General features: G+C 36.1%; 1 protein-coding gene and 1 non-coding gene across 12 annotated transcripts in view; one reads left to right on the top strand and one right to left on the bottom strand.

Annotated features, from left to right (window-relative positions):
* The window catches only part of DPP8 (dipeptidyl peptidase 8), a 54,888-nt gene that overhangs the window by 17,346 nt on the left and 21,059 nt on the right, over positions 1-16,483 (bottom strand). For all 11 annotated transcript variants that reach the window (XR_004486706.2, XM_033439875.2, XM_012535356.3 and 8 more), the window contains 9 exons: positions 15,678-15,851; positions 14,693-14,861; positions 11,027-11,137; positions 10,239-10,367; positions 9,622-9,683; positions 7,550-7,650; positions 6,708-6,885; positions 5,659-5,818; positions 2,061-2,140 (listed from right to left, as the gene is read on the bottom strand). Coding sequence is in view for 10 of the 11 variants with exons in the window: in XM_033439875.2 (XP_033295766.2) it covers positions 2,061-2,140; positions 5,659-5,818; positions 6,708-6,885; positions 7,550-7,650; positions 9,622-9,683; positions 10,239-10,367; positions 11,027-11,137; positions 14,693-14,861; positions 15,678-15,851 (1,164 nt within the window). In the remaining variant the exon portion in view is untranslated. The remainder of the gene's footprint in view (positions 1-2,060; positions 2,141-5,658; positions 5,819-6,707; positions 6,886-7,549; positions 7,651-9,621; positions 9,684-10,238; positions 10,368-11,026; positions 11,138-14,692; positions 14,862-15,677; positions 15,852-16,483) is intronic.
* Positions 8,957-9,029, top strand: TRNAV-CAC (transfer RNA valine (anticodon CAC)). Its single transcript has one exon. It is a non-coding gene; the product is annotated as a tRNA-Val (tRNA).

The following is a 16,483-nucleotide window of genomic DNA, read 5'->3' as shown; positions in this document are numbered from 1 at the left end:
CTAGAGCCCGTGCTCCACAACAAGAGAAGGCACTGCAGTGAGAAGTCTATGCACCCCAACAAACAGCAGCCCCCGCTCACCGCAACTAGAGAAAGCCCACGTGCAGCAACGAAAACCCAACACAGCCAAAAATAAATAAATAAAATAAATTTATTTAAAAAATTCAAACTGTTTTATACAGCAAAGAAAACACAAGTACATTTCTAAAAGCAAGTATTTTTAAATGCCACATTTTCTCCAAGAAGTTTCCTCTTAGTCATTATAAACATTTTCTTAGCATGCATGGATAGAGAAATAAACACAGTTGACATTAAGTAGACCTATATGACATAGAAAGAATACAAAGGATAGGAAGTGGCAGAACAAACATTCATGAAGCTTCACAGGTATGTGTTAATCTGTGCAAAACGTCAGGACTGGTTCTGCTCTTGACCTAGCAGTTGGAAATCAGGCCTCTCAAAACTGCATAAATAACTGGTTAATTCCTCACTCCCCTTTTCTTTGTTTCATGTAGCAACTTTACATGAAACACCTGAGGGTTTCAGCGTCACATGAATATCAGAATCGCCTGAGGGGCTTGTGAAACAAATTGCTGGGTCCCACCCCCAGACTTTTTGATTCAGGAGGTCTGGGGGGCGAGGGGGGCCAAGAATTTGTAGTTCTAAAAAGTTCCCAGGTGATGCTGATCCTCTGTGGTCCAGAGAACAAACTTTGAGAACCCTAAGGGGCACATGGGTTTAAAAGCCTCAAAGATTTACTCATCACGGTCATTAGAAATCTTTGGGTGTGAACAGGTCACTGGCAAAAGTAAAGAAGGGAAAGGTAACTTAAAAAAAGTAAAGCAAGAATAGACAGAAAATAGAAGAGTAAGAAAGAGAGACACAACCACATCACATAAATAAGCATGACATAAAGAAGAAAATTGATGTACATTATGGCAAGTAGTAGAAAGACACTTAGGTTGCCCAAATAAGGTTCAGATCTGCATAAATACAATTTTGGGGATTCCCTCAGTATTTTCCAACCATTACACAGCATGAAGTTTACATTAGTGTAAATTTTTATTATCAGAACTTAGAATTACACTGTAAGATTTTTCTCAGGTGACAATAACATCCAAGGTCCCCAAAGAGAAAAAAATATATTGAATATATAACCAAAAGGTCATGTGACACTCTCAAGTGGAAACAAGACTTTAAAGGTCGCCTATTATATTCTAAAGTTTTTACCAACAAAAACAAACCTGGGACCTGGATCTTCATTCTTTCTCCTTAATCACCTTGGGGACTACGAGTGACTTCTATAGTAGCCAGTATATATAATCCTTCAGTAAATCTCCGAATCAATTTGAGGAAATCACAGGCATTCACTAAATCCTGGTAGCATACATCAACTTAACTGTACGTATCACACATAAAGGATGGCTTTCTTAGAGATCTCATGAAACTGACCACCTAACTGAAAGTTGAAACAAACACAAGGTACTATAAAAGGCAAAAGAAATAAAATTAGAATTCATTGAATTACTACAGAAAGCCATATACCGAGAGTGAAACAGAGGGTGGATTTCCCTCCTCTTCCTTATCAATCTACGCTCTGTATAAATGTTCATCAAATTCTGCAGGTGGTAGATGAAACTTCAAATTTGTGAGATAAGATAAACAGGTGAATGAAACAGCATCACTACTTCAGAAGTAGTAAATGCATTTTCTAATGTAGAAATGACACAAGTAGTCTATAAGAGATTTAGAAATAATTTTCAAACTATATCATAACTCACTTTTGCTAGACTCGAAAAGCATGGACCAGCCCTTTCCTTATTAAGTAGCAACACTGTATTTGAAAATGGTGACCTTTAGTTACATCTAATACTAGGGTTATAAAATGGGTAAGATTTATAATTTAAACTAAGACTCTTCTTTTCCAACAAACTGGGTTCTTTTAGGCCCTAAAAATATTTTCAAAATACTGGGGTCATAGGAAGTTGCACTACTGATTTTTAGTACTGCATACACACAGCTGATGTTGACTAAATATATCAGTAGAATAAAAGAACATACATTAGATCCATGCCGGCCAAGAACTTCCCATTCACCGCTGGTAATTGCTATTTCCTCTTTGACAGGGCACTTGAAATCACCTGAAGATAAACATAATCATAATTCAGCACTCTACACCAGACTACAAGCAAATGAAACAATGAAAAATAGTATTCTAAACTCTTTTTTCCAAAAAGTTAACACTGAAAAATTCAAAGTTATGTCTGGAGTAATGAAAATGTTTTGGAACTAGATAGAGGTGGTAGGTAGTTGCACAACTCTGTAAATGTACTAAATGCCACAGTTCATTTTAAATGTTCACTTTAAAATGGTTAATGTTATGTGAATTTCACCTTATAATAAAGTCTAAAGTTAAAAAAAATTCCAAGTTATGAGTCTTCATAATAATAATGGAATAATCCATGTAAATAAAGTGAAAACAGCAAAATAGATTGTTACGGCAGACAGAAAAGAACTCAAAAGCACTTGCATTCCTAGACCCTTGGTTAGAAAGATAAAAAAATCTAATGGGTCAATAAGGCATTTCTTCCAGAAATGCAACAAACTACCTAAGAAGCCAGAAAGGAAAATTTTAATACAACTGTTTTTCATTTGCCAAAAACAAATTGGGTATTACCATAGTCCATACCAACATGTCTCATTTATCTTAATAAGATTCTGTCTTGGTAGATGAGGCTCTCTCAGTGGCCTAAGGAGAAAGTTAAAAAAATGGAACCACTGCTCTATGCCTAGCTGCTACCAGCTCTGGCTCTGGGGAGTGACAGCTGAGGACAAGCTGAGATGGTGAAATGATACAGGATCTTAAGTAGGGTCCTACTCAAGTTAAAAAAAAAATAGACTCCTTTTCTTTTTCTTAGATACAAAAATTCAACTTAGTACTTTAAATTTTATCACCAGAAAATAAATATTATTTAACATATAATAATACTAATTGGGACTTCCCTAGTGGCGCAGTGGTTAAGACTCCGTGCTCCCAATGTAGGGGGTCCGGGTTTGATCCCTGCTCAGGGAACCAGATCCCACATGCATGCCACAACTAAGGAGCCCACCTGCCGCAATTAAGACCCAGTGCAACCAAATAAATAAATATTAAAAAAAATACTAATTGTTACACATTATAGACATTCATGGAAGAAAGGAGGGAAGAAGAAAATAAAATAGACATCAAGAAAAGGAGGAAGATCTGGAGCAAGAAAGACTAAGTATAAAAGAGGGAAACGGAAAGAAGAGGTAGACGAACTGAGGGGCCCAGAAACAGACACTGAGAGGGAAAAGAAGCTAGGTGTTCTGAGAAGAATGTTAGCTAAGGTGACAGTTCTTATTCTTCAACAGGAGTATAAAATTTTAAGTTATCATCTTTTTATCACTGTCCCAAGAATGTTGTTTTAGTTAATTAACTACTATTCAAGCTCTTTGACCAGTCTTCATCACTAAACTTTCCAGAATTCCATAAGTAGATTTAATTTCTGAACAACAGAGGAACTGGTAGGGGCAATTTCATGCTAAGGGCCAAGTTAAACTAAGGCTCTTAGGGAAGAAATCTCCATCTTGGATATATAAGCTCCTGTCTGATTAAAAAAAAATTAGGCTAAGAGAAGAAGCAAAGTCATAGGCAGTATTTACTTTGCTGTCCTACGATGTAGCTCACTGTTTCCCAAGTAAGAATGATATTTAAAAGACCATGTTGAGGGCTTCCCTGATGGTGCAGTGGTTAAGAATCCACCTGCCAATGCAGGGGACATGGGTTCGAGCCCTGGTCCAGGAAGATCCCACGTGCCACGGAGCAACTAAGCCCGTGCGCCACAACTACTAGAGCCCATGAGCCACAATTACTGAGCCCGCATGCCCCAACTACTTTAGCCCGCATGCCTAGAGCCTGTGCTCTGCAACAAGAGAAGCCACTGCAGTAAGAAGCCCGCGCACTGCAACGAAGAGTAGCCCTTGCTCACCGCAACTAGAGAAAGCCTGCACGCAGCAACGAAGACCCAATGCAGCCAAAAATAAATAAATAAATTTATATATATATTAAAAAAAGGCCATGTTGAAAAAACAAACAACCCACTAAAAAGTCGGCAGAGGATTCAAATAGACAGTTCTCTAAAGAAGATATACAAATGGCTAAGCAACATGATAATGTTACTAATCATTAGGAAAATGCAAATCAAAAGCACAATGACATACCATTTCACACCCACTAGGATGGCTCTTAGCAAAAAAACCCCCACAAAACAAAAACGAAACCAAAACAAACAAAAAAAACTACACCCAGAAAATAACAAGTGTTAGCGAAGATGTGGAGAAATTTGAACTTCTGTGCACTTCTAATGGGAATGTACTAAGGTGCAGCTGCTATGGAAAAGAGTATGGTGGTTCCTTAAAAAATTACAAAAAGAGTTACCATATCCAGCAATTTCGCTTCTGGGTATATACCCAAAAGAATCGAAAGCAGGGTCTGAAACAGATGTCTATCCACCCATGCTCATTACAGCATTATTCACAACAGTCAAAAGGTAGAAGCAACCCATCTGTTCATGGATAGGTGAATGGATAAACAAAATGTGTTTCTGTATACAATGGAATATTATTCAACCTTAAAAAGGAAGGACATTTTGACACATGCTACAACCTGGCTGAACCTTGAAGACACTATGCTAAATGAAATAAGCCAGTCATAAAAGGACAGACCTGTATGATTCCACTTATATGAGGTATCTAGAGTAGTCAAATTCATAGAGACAGAAAGTGGTTGCCAGGGGCTGAGGGGAGGAAGGAATGAGAAGTTACTTATTTTCCACTAAATCGGGTATTATTTATTGGATAGTTTCAGTTTTGGAAGATGAAAAAAGTTCTGGAGATGGATGGTGGTGATGGTTGCAGAACAATATGAATACACTTAATTCCATGAAACCGCACACTTAAAAGTTAAAATGATAAATTTTGGTTTGTATATTTTACTACAGTTTTTAAAAAATGGCTATGTTGAGTCTGTTAAGTTACAAATGGCGGTAAAGCATGTAACATAACATCATTAAATGTCTACTATTCCAAAACAAACTCTATATTATTAAAGTAGAAAACCATAACTCAATTTTTTAAAAACACAGGAGTATTCAATGTACCATTTCATTTTTCCTAGGCTTACACATTCTGTATTACATTTCCCAGAAGGAAAACCATCACTTTTTAAAAAGAAACTAACTTCAGTTGACATAATATTTAATTTCACTTTGGGAAACATAATTATATCAATCTGAAGAGCTATGCCTATAAATCAACTTCAGTGTAGATGCAGACAGTATAAAAAAAATCTAGTATGCACAAATATCTAATAACTTCGTAACATTTTAAAACTAGCTTTTTTAATCTAAAAATTATATGAGCTCACTTTAAACAAAATGTATAGTTAAGGCAAAAACAGAAAGTAAAAGTAAATAATCCCAATACCCAGAGATTACCCACTATTAATAGTTTATTATGTATCCATCAAGAACTTTGTCCTATGCTTATAAAGTACACAAAAAAGACATTACATTACCCTGCCCCTCCCACCTTCTGCCCCCAACGTTTTCCTCTTTTTAAATAAAAAAGGATTTCTTACTTGGGGCAGGCAGCCCACCACTGGATCGTTTGTATTTGCTCTCCTTTAAAATGGATGTGATTTTATATAAATGACGAAAACCTGTTTTGCATTCAGAGGCAAAAATAAATTCAATTTCATCTTCATGACTTTGGGGAAAAACATGAAAGATGTCATGGATCTGTAAAATGAATAGCTTAATTTACTATACACATTAATGAAAATACTACATAAACAATTCAATTAAGCCAGAGAAAGAAGAATTACTTGATAAACATACTCTGAAATATAAATAACTGTCAGGCTAGGGTGTATGGTATATGTACAATTAGAGATTTTGCCTAGGCCTTTCACGTTTCTCTTACTTTAGTCAAAGACTTCATCTATTGAGAAATAAATGTTTCCAAATGGAGAAAAAAGAAAAATATGACCAAAAGCTGTTTCTTACTCACCATCTCTGAAATTCTTTGAAACACGGCACGAAGTTTAATGATATAAATCTTATTACAGAAGTGATGAGGAAAAATGTCTTTTACTTTTCTTTTCCAGAGAGAAATATTCTAACAGTTCAAGGGAAAACAGATGTTCATCTGTTTTAGGTGAATCATATGAAGCCTATATTCAGCCAGGGAGTGAGCTGGCTTTATTTATTTTGTATCTTGTTTAAGTTTTTTCCACTAAACTGGAAAATGAAAAATTCAATCCTAAACTGTTATATTTTGGTATAGTTTGCCAACTTAAAAGAGTTAAAAGAGCAAGTCTTTTCTAGACAGGATTCTTGTGGTCCTCTCAGAGGCACTAATGAGGCTGTGTTTTCATTATCTGATGTGTCCAGAAACAAGGGCAATTCTGCAGCCAGGGAGATGTCATTTCAGTGGCATCTACCTTTTATGTACAAACCATTACCCATTCTGGAACCAACATTCCAATCTGAAAATGTTCAAACTAAGCAAATAACATTCAAGGTTACTTTGAACTCAAAAAATTCATTTGGATAGTTTCCTATCGAGCTTCATTTGCTTTAGCATTCTGAGAAAATATTCAAACCAAGTACAAGAAAACATGCATACATTTATCCAGATGTCTGTTGTTTCTTCATAGATAATCAGTGGCGTCACAGAGTCAGGTACTGACTCGATGAGTCTCTGTCTTTCCATGGCATCATCTTCTACTGGGATAAATAATTCAGGTGAGATCAACACTATCTGTAGGCGAGTTTGGGAGCGATCTAGTAGGATAGCCCACGCACTATTTAAATAAACAAAAGAAAAGCACAAAATAAAGCACACTCTTCAGAAAATGAATATTCCACTAATCTTTCCCCTAGCACCCATCAGTTATTTCTATAATCACAATGAAAGTATTGCTTTAGTATATGTTAAATTATCACTTACAAACGGCTAATTAAAAGTATTAGCTTATTCTACACTTATTTTTAAAAGTTAAGCTTGAGTAGAGTTTTTAAAAGTAGTTTTCTTTAAATTTCCAAAATCACAGATGGCCTTTGAAATTGTTCTCTCCCTTTAATGTCGATAAATGCCTCGTGAAACTCCTGTTGTCCACATTAGACACAGGAACTACATGTAATCATCTTCACATAAGGCTCTACAAATGTTTCTGCTTAATTATTCAATTAAAAAAATACATACTTATATGTGAGCCTAAAAGTCATACAATTTAACCACAAATAACACTGTGAAACTGTGACTGGCTAAGAGACAGAATTAAAATGCAATGCACCTATGATTATAGGATTACAAGTCCACTTAGTTCAGGAAAAATTCTTTGTGCAGAACTATCTACACTTCAAATTTACATGTGAAGGCAGCTCCAACGGAAAGGAAAACCTAACAGCACAGACAGTTCTGGGTCCTAAATTATTTGTAAAGAAGTGGCAATTTAACATACGCACTATTTTCCCTCTGGAGTCCATCCAGCTCTGGCAATATATTCAACTCCTTCAAACAGAATCTCAAAAGGCTGAATTAGTTCCTTATCTATGACATCTATAAGCTATTAAAAAAGAAAAAAGGAATCTAGTTATAGAAAACTGAGATAAGTAACTAGCTTATTGGTCTACTTAAATCACTATCTTTAACAGCATACTTTTTCAGTCTTAGGTACACAGGATTAACAAAACCAGCAGTAAGTCATGGGTTACCTATACTGGTGCTCTTACACCTAAAAAGTTCTAACTACAAGAATCAGCATAGTCTAAACGTCTTTTCCCGTGAGTTTATACTAACAGAACTCTTGATAATAACTGGTTAAATCAGATTTTAATCACTTTATAGACTCTAGTATCTAAGAAAACTAATAGTCTGTAGTTCCTTTTATTTTAGCTTAAAATACTATTTTTGTAATATATTAGTGAAATGGTCCTGAGTAAGCAAACTTTTTTCCCTTAATAGTCTAACACAATTTTAAATATACTTTTAAAAAAATGGACAAAGGATCTGAATAGACAGTTCTCCAAAGAAGATATACAAATGGCCAATAAGCACATGAAAAGATGCTCAACATCATTAGCCATCAGAAAAATGTATCAGAAAAATGTAAATCAAAACCACAGTAAGGGGGCTTCCTTGGTGGCACAGTGGTTAAGAGTCCCCCTGCCAGGGGACACGGGTTCGAGCCCTGGTCCGGGAAGATCCCACATGCCACAGAACAACAAAGCCCGTGAGCCACAACTACTGAGCCCACTGCCGCAACTATTGAAGCCTGTGCGCCTAGAGTCCGTGCTCTGCAACAAGAGAAGCCACTCCGGTGAGAAGCCCACGCACCGCAACGGGGAGTGGCCCCTGCTCGCTGCAACTAGAGAAAAGCCCACACGCAGCAAGGAAGAACCAACACAGCCAATAAATAAATTAATTAATTAAAAAAAAAAAAACCACAGTAAGGTGCAACTTCAAATCCACTAGGATGGCTAGGATAAATAAAATGTGGTATATCCATACAATGGAATATTTTTGGGCGATAAAAAGCAGTGAAATGCTGTTACGTGGTGCCAACATGATTAGTGCTTGAAAACATGATGCTAAGTGAAAGAACTCAGACTAGATACTGTATGATTTCATTTACAAGAAATGTCCAGAATAGGCAAATCCATAGATACAAAGTAGATTAGTGGTTGCCCAGGGTTGTGGGGCATGGAAAGGTTTGGGGGTGATGATTAAGGGATGTGAGTTTCTTTCAGGGGTAATGAAAATGTTCTAAAATTGACTGTGGTGATGGCTGCACAATTCTGTGAATATACTAAAGGCCATTTTAAACTTTAAATGAGTGAATTGTATTGTATGTGAATTATATTTCAGGGACTTCCCTGGCGGTCCAGTGGTTAAGACTCTGCACTCACAGTGTAGGGGGCCCAGGTTCGATCCCTGGTCAGGGAACTAGATCCCACATGCCACAACTAAAAAAGATCCCGCACGCGGCAACGAAGACCCCACGTGCCACAACTAAAAAGAACCTGTGCAGCCAAATAAATAAATAAATATTTAAACTGTGTGTGTGTGTGTGTGTGTGTATATATATATATATATAATTATACTTCAGTAAAGTTGTTAAAAAAGTCTAACAAAGACTGTTTTTAAATTAATTTTGTGTGCATTTAGCTTATAAGCATCTGTCCAAATGGAAAGTAGCAGTATTAAAGAAATGAGGGATATTTAATCTACTGTAGACATCTATTCAACACAGAAGGTGACTCACCAGTCAGTAACCACTATTTAAGAAATACTGATCTGGAGAATTAACACAGGCAAAGAGGAAAAATACTGGAAAGGAGTGGTAAATATGCATATCCCTATATTCCTATCTTGGGAACCAGCAGAAAGTTTTCAAAGTAGAAAATTAGGTCAACCTGAAATCATGATCTGTGGATGTCTCAGCAAGTTCAACAAGTCCAAAAAATAAAAAAGCATATCTAAAATCTCTACTGACAGACTAGTCAAATGATACAAAAAGTTAACATTTTATACTTACCCTTCCTTCAGCATCAATCAGTATTTCCGACATCTTAAAAGTGACTTTTGGATTTGCTGTGCCTTTAGAAAGAGACATAAATGAATAGTAATGCATATCCAAAATTATTCAAACGAATTTTGCCAGATCAATCCTTTTTATACTTTAGTCAAATGAGGAATGTTGCATATAGTCAGGACTTTATTGCATAAGAATCTCAAAACTCCTTTTCAATTCATAATTTTTAATATGGCTATAAAAAAAAGCTGAAAAACATCAAGAGTTAGTTCGTAATGAAGGGGAATTCGTATCATTTCACAATTGAAATGCTGTAAATAGCAATATGGGAAAAAATTACTAATTTATTAAGAACATAATCCCTTAAAAATCTTTATTTCCTAGCAAAAGTACTTCTTTATTCATTTCTTGAAATAATCAGTTTTGTGCACTTCCTCACCTTTGAAATAATTAAAAAGGATCAGCCTGTAATTAAAAAACCTATTTCAGAGACACTTAAACAATCCATCCTTACTAAATCTGTAAAATATCCATGTTGACCATACCTTTGGATGAATGCAGAAAGAATCTTGTTTGAAAAGCAGGAATGAGTGAATATAAATGCCAATGGAATACAGTACCTGTTTTAGGATAACGGAATGAATCTGCCCTCCTTGTTTCCAACATAGGGGACGTAACATGAATAATTTCCACTTCGGATTCATCATTTTCTTCATACAGAATTCTAAGAATTTTACTGCCACTGGGAGCTTAAAAGGAAATTAAATATTGAAAATTTAGGAGAATTATGCCAGAAAGTAATCATAATCGACCATTCCCTCTAGTATTATATCTCCCATAGCGAAAAACAGTTTACACATAAAACATGCTGCCTTTTATGTATAGAGTATATGTACAATGTATTAAGCTAGAATGTAAAACAAATTTCTAACCAGATCACAGTCAAAAAGTTTGAAAGCTACTGCTTTAGAGAGCCGTTTCTCAGCTAGTAAAATCCTTGTGAATACACCAAGAAAAAGGAGGAACTTGTGCTCTTTTTTTCTGATCCATTCATACACTAATTTGGCCATCTGTTCATGCAGACTCTAGTCAATCCTATGTTTTTTATAGCAACTCCCATTAAGGGGTGGTATTTTTTATTTTGCCACCAATGTTGCCACCAACCAGCTTCTAGATGAAAAACTGGCAAGGAGAGTTGAAGGACTTGGGGTACTGAACCACAATACACCTGTTTTTTATGAGAACTCATTATGGTGAGATATAGCCTGAATATTCTAAATAACTACTGGTAGGATCCAATCTTCATCACTTCAGAATCTATTTTAAGAATCTGTGCAGTTAACTAATTGGTAGTTGAATCTCATAATACTTTAATTGACCTGTAATATATTATTTTGAAGCCTCTTACTTGTTTCAGCTTCTGGACACCACCAATAACCAGAATATCTATCAAATTCTTCTTGAAGAACAAAGGTAGCAACTCCAGCTGATCTTGGATCCTCTTCCATGTTGGCTAGCTCTAGACAAACATAAAAGCAAAATTATCACAGAAGTTCTCTATCTTTTCATAGGTACAAAGCAGAATGATTCCATTTATTCTGAAAGGCAGCTATAGTATAGTGGTGAACTGTGGAGCTAAATGGACTGAATTCAAAACTGAGTTCCATCATTTACTAAATGACTGACCCTGGACAAAGCACCTGATCACGTTCCACTGCAGTACCCATTTATAAATGGGAATAAGAACCTACCTTATATGGTTGTTATGAGGATTAAATGAGTTATTTTACATAAAGTACTTAGAAAAAAGCCTGAGCCATAGTATGTGTTCCATAAATGTTAGTTATTATTTTCCCATTTAGCTAGGACCATGGGAAAAAGAATACATGTAAAGGGTCATGGTGACTTTTTACTCTCCTACACAGAGAAGCACATCTTTAGACCGAGAATGGGGTCTAACAGATCATGTAATTCACCATTTCTCCTCCCTCCCCTTCCTCTTATTTAACCAAAGCAGAAGAACTTTTATCTGTTTTACACCTAGGTTTCCAGCAAATAGTCTGAAGGGAACTCTTGCTTTAAAAACAAAATCTAGGGATTTCCCTGGTGGTCCAGTGGGTAGGGCTCCACACTCCTAATGCAGGGAGCCTGGGTTTAAGCCCCGGTCAGGTAACTAGATCCCACATGCATGCACGCCGCAACTAAGCCTGCACGCCGCAACTAAGACCTGGCGCAGCCGAAATCAATCAATCTAAAAAACTACAAAGCCATAATTATGTAAGATTTCATGACATGGGAAAATGTTTACAATATACTTGAATTTAAAAAAGCATATTACTAAATGACATGTATACTGATTCCATTTATAAAAGTGTAATACAAATACATATTTTTTAAAGTGTCAGGATATAAATCAAAATGTGGTCCTCTCCAAATAGTGAGACTATGAACAACCTTTTTAAAAAGAATTGCTTTATAATTTACAAAATCTTAAGTGTACTGTTTACTCTGAAAAATGCATATACTTGCATAACCACACGCTGTCAAGACACAGAATATTTCCAACACCCCAGAATGTTTTCTCATGCCCCTTCCCAGTCAATGTCCATTCCTGCCTCAGAAGCAACCACTGATCTGATTTCTATCACCATAGGTTAGTTTTGAATATTCCAGAATTTCATGTAAGTGAAATCATACAGTATACACTCAGCAACAAACACAGTATGTTTGTTGCTGAGTGGTATTTCATTGTATACCACAGTTCTTTTATCCATTCATCTGTGAATGGACATCTGAGCAGCTTCTAGTTGCTATTATGAATAAAGATGCTATGATTATTCTTGTGTAAGAATCTATGTGGACATGTGTTTTCCTTTCTCTTGAATAAAGACCTAGAACTGGAATGGCTGGGTACTGTAAAAAATTTATCTTTAAATTTATAAGAAACTGCCACACAGTTTTCCAAAGTATCTGTATTATTCTATACTCTTACTAGCAATGTATGAAAATTCCTCTCCAACATTTGGTGTTCTAACGGGTGTGTAGTAATATCTCGCAGTGATTTTAATTTTATAGGCAGGTTTCACTGTATTATGTTCTCTTATCTGTATTTTCTGTATGTTGTCTGAAACAAATGTGCAATATGAACCAATGACCCCTTATCCAAAAATTTTGAGTCCAGAAGTGTTTCGAACTCAGAATTAGGGGGATTTTTTCATATTCATACATCTACGCATAATTATGTCACTCTCCAGCAGGGTAATCAAATACCCTGTAATCAAATATACTAATATTCCTGCAGCAAATTTAGGAATAGGCACTCTAAGTAGGATTAAGATTATAAATATCCTCAGGTCAGTTCAGGTCAGGTTTTGCCACCAAATGAGTTTTAGCACCAACCTAATGAAAACTAACCTCAGTTTTCAGAGTTCCTGAATTTTGGAATTAATGATATAGCCAAAACCAGCACTCAGTTTCCTTGGATCTTTCAACTACTCCAAAGTTATACCTTCCATACTGCTTTGTATTTTGTTCTCCTTTAGATGTGAGACTATGTATCGCTCATTTATATCTCCCTATCACTTACTACAGACCTCAATTACTAAGATTAATTAGATGAATAAATGGTATCATCTTGTTCTCCCAATGAGATATGTCCTTTGAGAGTAGAGGTTGGTATTAAGTTACCTTTAAATTCCTCTATTATAGGAGGCAGAGAATAAACAAATGCACATGCCAACCGACTACACCCACCCCAAAGGGGACTTTCACGTGGAAACCTACTGTGAATAAGAGGGGTAAGAGTGATGTTGCTTACCCTCTACCTACCTTTCTATCTAGGGCTTCCCTGGTGGCGCAGTGGTTAAGAATCCGCCTGCCAATGCAGGGGACACGGGTTCAATCCCTGGTCCAGGAAGATCCCACATGCTGCGGAGCAACTAAGCCTGTGCGCCACTACTACTGAGCCTGCGCTCTAGAGCCCATGAGCCAAGACTACTGAAACCTGCATGCCTAGAGCCCGTGCTCTGCAAGTTACCGCAGCGAAGAGTACACCCCGCTCGCTAAAACTAGAGAAAGCCCGCGCGCAGGAACAAAGATCCAATGCAGCCCTCCAAAAATTAATTAGAAATTTAAAAAAATGGTCTATTTCACATGTTCAAAAAAAAAAAAAGCAGTACACTATTTCCCATCTTTCATTTGTATAAAAGCTTTGGAGAAAAACATACACATCTTTTCTGTGCTTTCAGTACTGCTTAGCATTATTATAGTCACTTGAATAAAAATTAAATATTTCCACAATACAGAAAGTTTTATTTTTCCTATTAGGACAAAATAACTAAGCAGGCTCTGCAAAAAGGGGAGACAAAAATCTTTAAGTAGTTCTTATAGTGTGTACTAGATTTTTCTGTTTGTTTCCCTAAAAACAAGATTAATTTTTAAAATTAAATTTTATTTTAATCAGAACAGTTTTGGGACTTCCCTGGTGGTCCAGTGGTAAAGAATCTGCCTTTCAGTGCAGGAGACGCAGGTTCGATCTGTGGTCGGGGAACTAAGATCCCACATGCCACAGGGCAACTGAGCCCGTGAGCCGCAAACTACAGACCCCACGCGCTTTGGAGCCTGCTCACCACAACTAGAGAGGGAACCCGCACGCCACAACTAGAGAAAAGCCTGTGCACCGCAACAAAGAGCCCGAGCACCACAACGAAAGATCCCCATGCTGCAACGAAGATCCCGTGTGCCACAACTAAGACTCTACACAACCAAAAATACAAATTAAAAAAAAAAAAAAAGAACAGTTTTGGGGAAAATTCTGCTGGTCTTATTAGGCTAAAAGAACAACCAGATCAGAGGTGCTACTGTTGTGCTGTCTGAAAATGACCCTTAAAACAAGGGAGCATTATATAGGTGGTACATACCAGTTATCCACTGTACTTTTGTCTTTTTTCATTTTAAAGATTTAAGTTTAAAATATAAAGATCACCCAGCAAGTTTCAATTGGAAAATGTAAGCAAAAGCAAATTAAATTTTAAAAATACTTTTCAGGAAAGTAGATTTGAAGAACTTGAATTACCGTTGTGCACATACGTAAGCCTCCTTTCTTCTCTCGTTACAATGTTGGATATCCATATATCATTGCTATGTATAAAAGCAATCCAGTCTGGATCCGCTGGGCATAATTTTGGATCCATCCGAATGTTGGGACAACTAGTCTCCACTAGATTGGGCCGTAAGGGTTGTTGCTAGAAAAGTAAACAACATTTAAAGGCAAGTATCAGGCTGATACATATTTGTTTACCAGCGCCCTTCCTATAAAACGAATAATAATCCCAAGTACAATATCAACTATAATAACTGCTCTCCAGAAAAATGTACTTTCATATGCCTTAACTTATAAGAGAGGACTCATTTTTTTCCTATGAATTAATAAGCATAACAGGAGCAGAAATAAAGACAAAATAAGAGCACTTCATAAATTCTGTTGTCCAAATCTGTTTAAACAGAGTAATTATCGTTTGTTACATGCTTTTATTAAACACTTATTTGACTATTTCACTTATTAAATATTTCTAATTAATTTTACCAGTATAAAATAATTTGCTCATAAAAATGTAATGAAAGCTAGAATCATCACAATTCTATCAGAAGAATAGTTCTGATATCACATTAAAATTGCCTAGAATAAAATCAAACATTTAAAACCATTTACTGAGATGAATCAAGCTTTTAGGGGAACCACAGAGGGATTGCCCTGTGATATCATTATCTTCGAAAATCCACCTCAGCACTTACTCAAAAAATGGCACTGATGCCCTTTACTAATTCTTCCTACACAGCAAGTGTTTTTAGCATTTTAAAAATTGTATACTGTCACTGAAAAAATTATTAATTCTTAAAATTGGAAATTAATACCCATATTTCTTGTTTTCTTTACTACTAAATTAGTAGTAAACAATTAGTGAAAAGAATTTTTTAGTTTGTTTAATTACCTTTCTGATTTGGACACAAATAACCTCAGGACCCAAAAACAGATTTATCAAGTAGTAACATCAACTTACAGTAAATCCTTGTGGCCCTCCATCTTTTACGTGATAAATTCCACTACCAGCTTGAAATAGAAATGTTCCACTTCCTTGGTGATAATCATAAGAAGCAATTCCAACTGTTCCGATTCGTTTTCTTTCTCTCAATAGTTCTTCTTCTCGAGAATACATTCCATAGTCCAGTGTTGCCTAATACAGAAAGAAAGTCTCACATTCCAGTCTTCTGAAAGGTGGCTTTTTGCTTTTAGCACTGAAATTCTAGCATCTCCAATATTACTGGGTTTACATTTTGAGTGATCCCAAAATTTGCCAGCAACTTTAAACAGATTAATTTCAGGAAGTCTGCTGAAAAATTTCTTGGTAAAGGGTCCCTAGACGATTACTGTATACATTAGAGAGCAAGAATTAAGTCTCATCACCTTGGCTTGGCATTCAAGATCTTCTACAACTTAAATGTAATATAGCAGTTCTGCATGCACTTAAGAGCAGACTCTGAAGTCAAGCAGTTTGAATCTAGGCTTTGACTCTCATTAGAAGTCTGACTTTGGGCAAGTAGTTTAATTTCTTCAAAAGTAATTTTCTTCACTTTCGAAGTAGTAATAAATCATCTACTTCAGCTTTGTGAAATTTAACTTAGATAAAAATATGTAAAATGTTTAGCACAATGATTGGCACAGAGTAAAGTTCTCAAGTATCAGCTGTCATTAGTACCTTTCCACTAATCCACTAATTCTGCTTTAATAAAACCTTAGGTCAGGCTTGTCACACCACTGAGGTAAAACCCAATATGCGGTGTTCTGCTCCTGGCCTTTGTTCCATCA

Source organism: Orcinus orca, chromosome 2, assembly GCF_937001465.1.
Source record: "Orcinus orca chromosome 2, mOrcOrc1.1, whole genome shotgun sequence".
Lineage (NCBI taxonomy): Eukaryota > Metazoa > Chordata > Mammalia > Artiodactyla > Delphinidae > Orcinus > Orcinus orca.
Note: the sequence above shows the minus strand (reverse complement) of the source record. Positions and strands in the feature narration are given on the sequence as shown.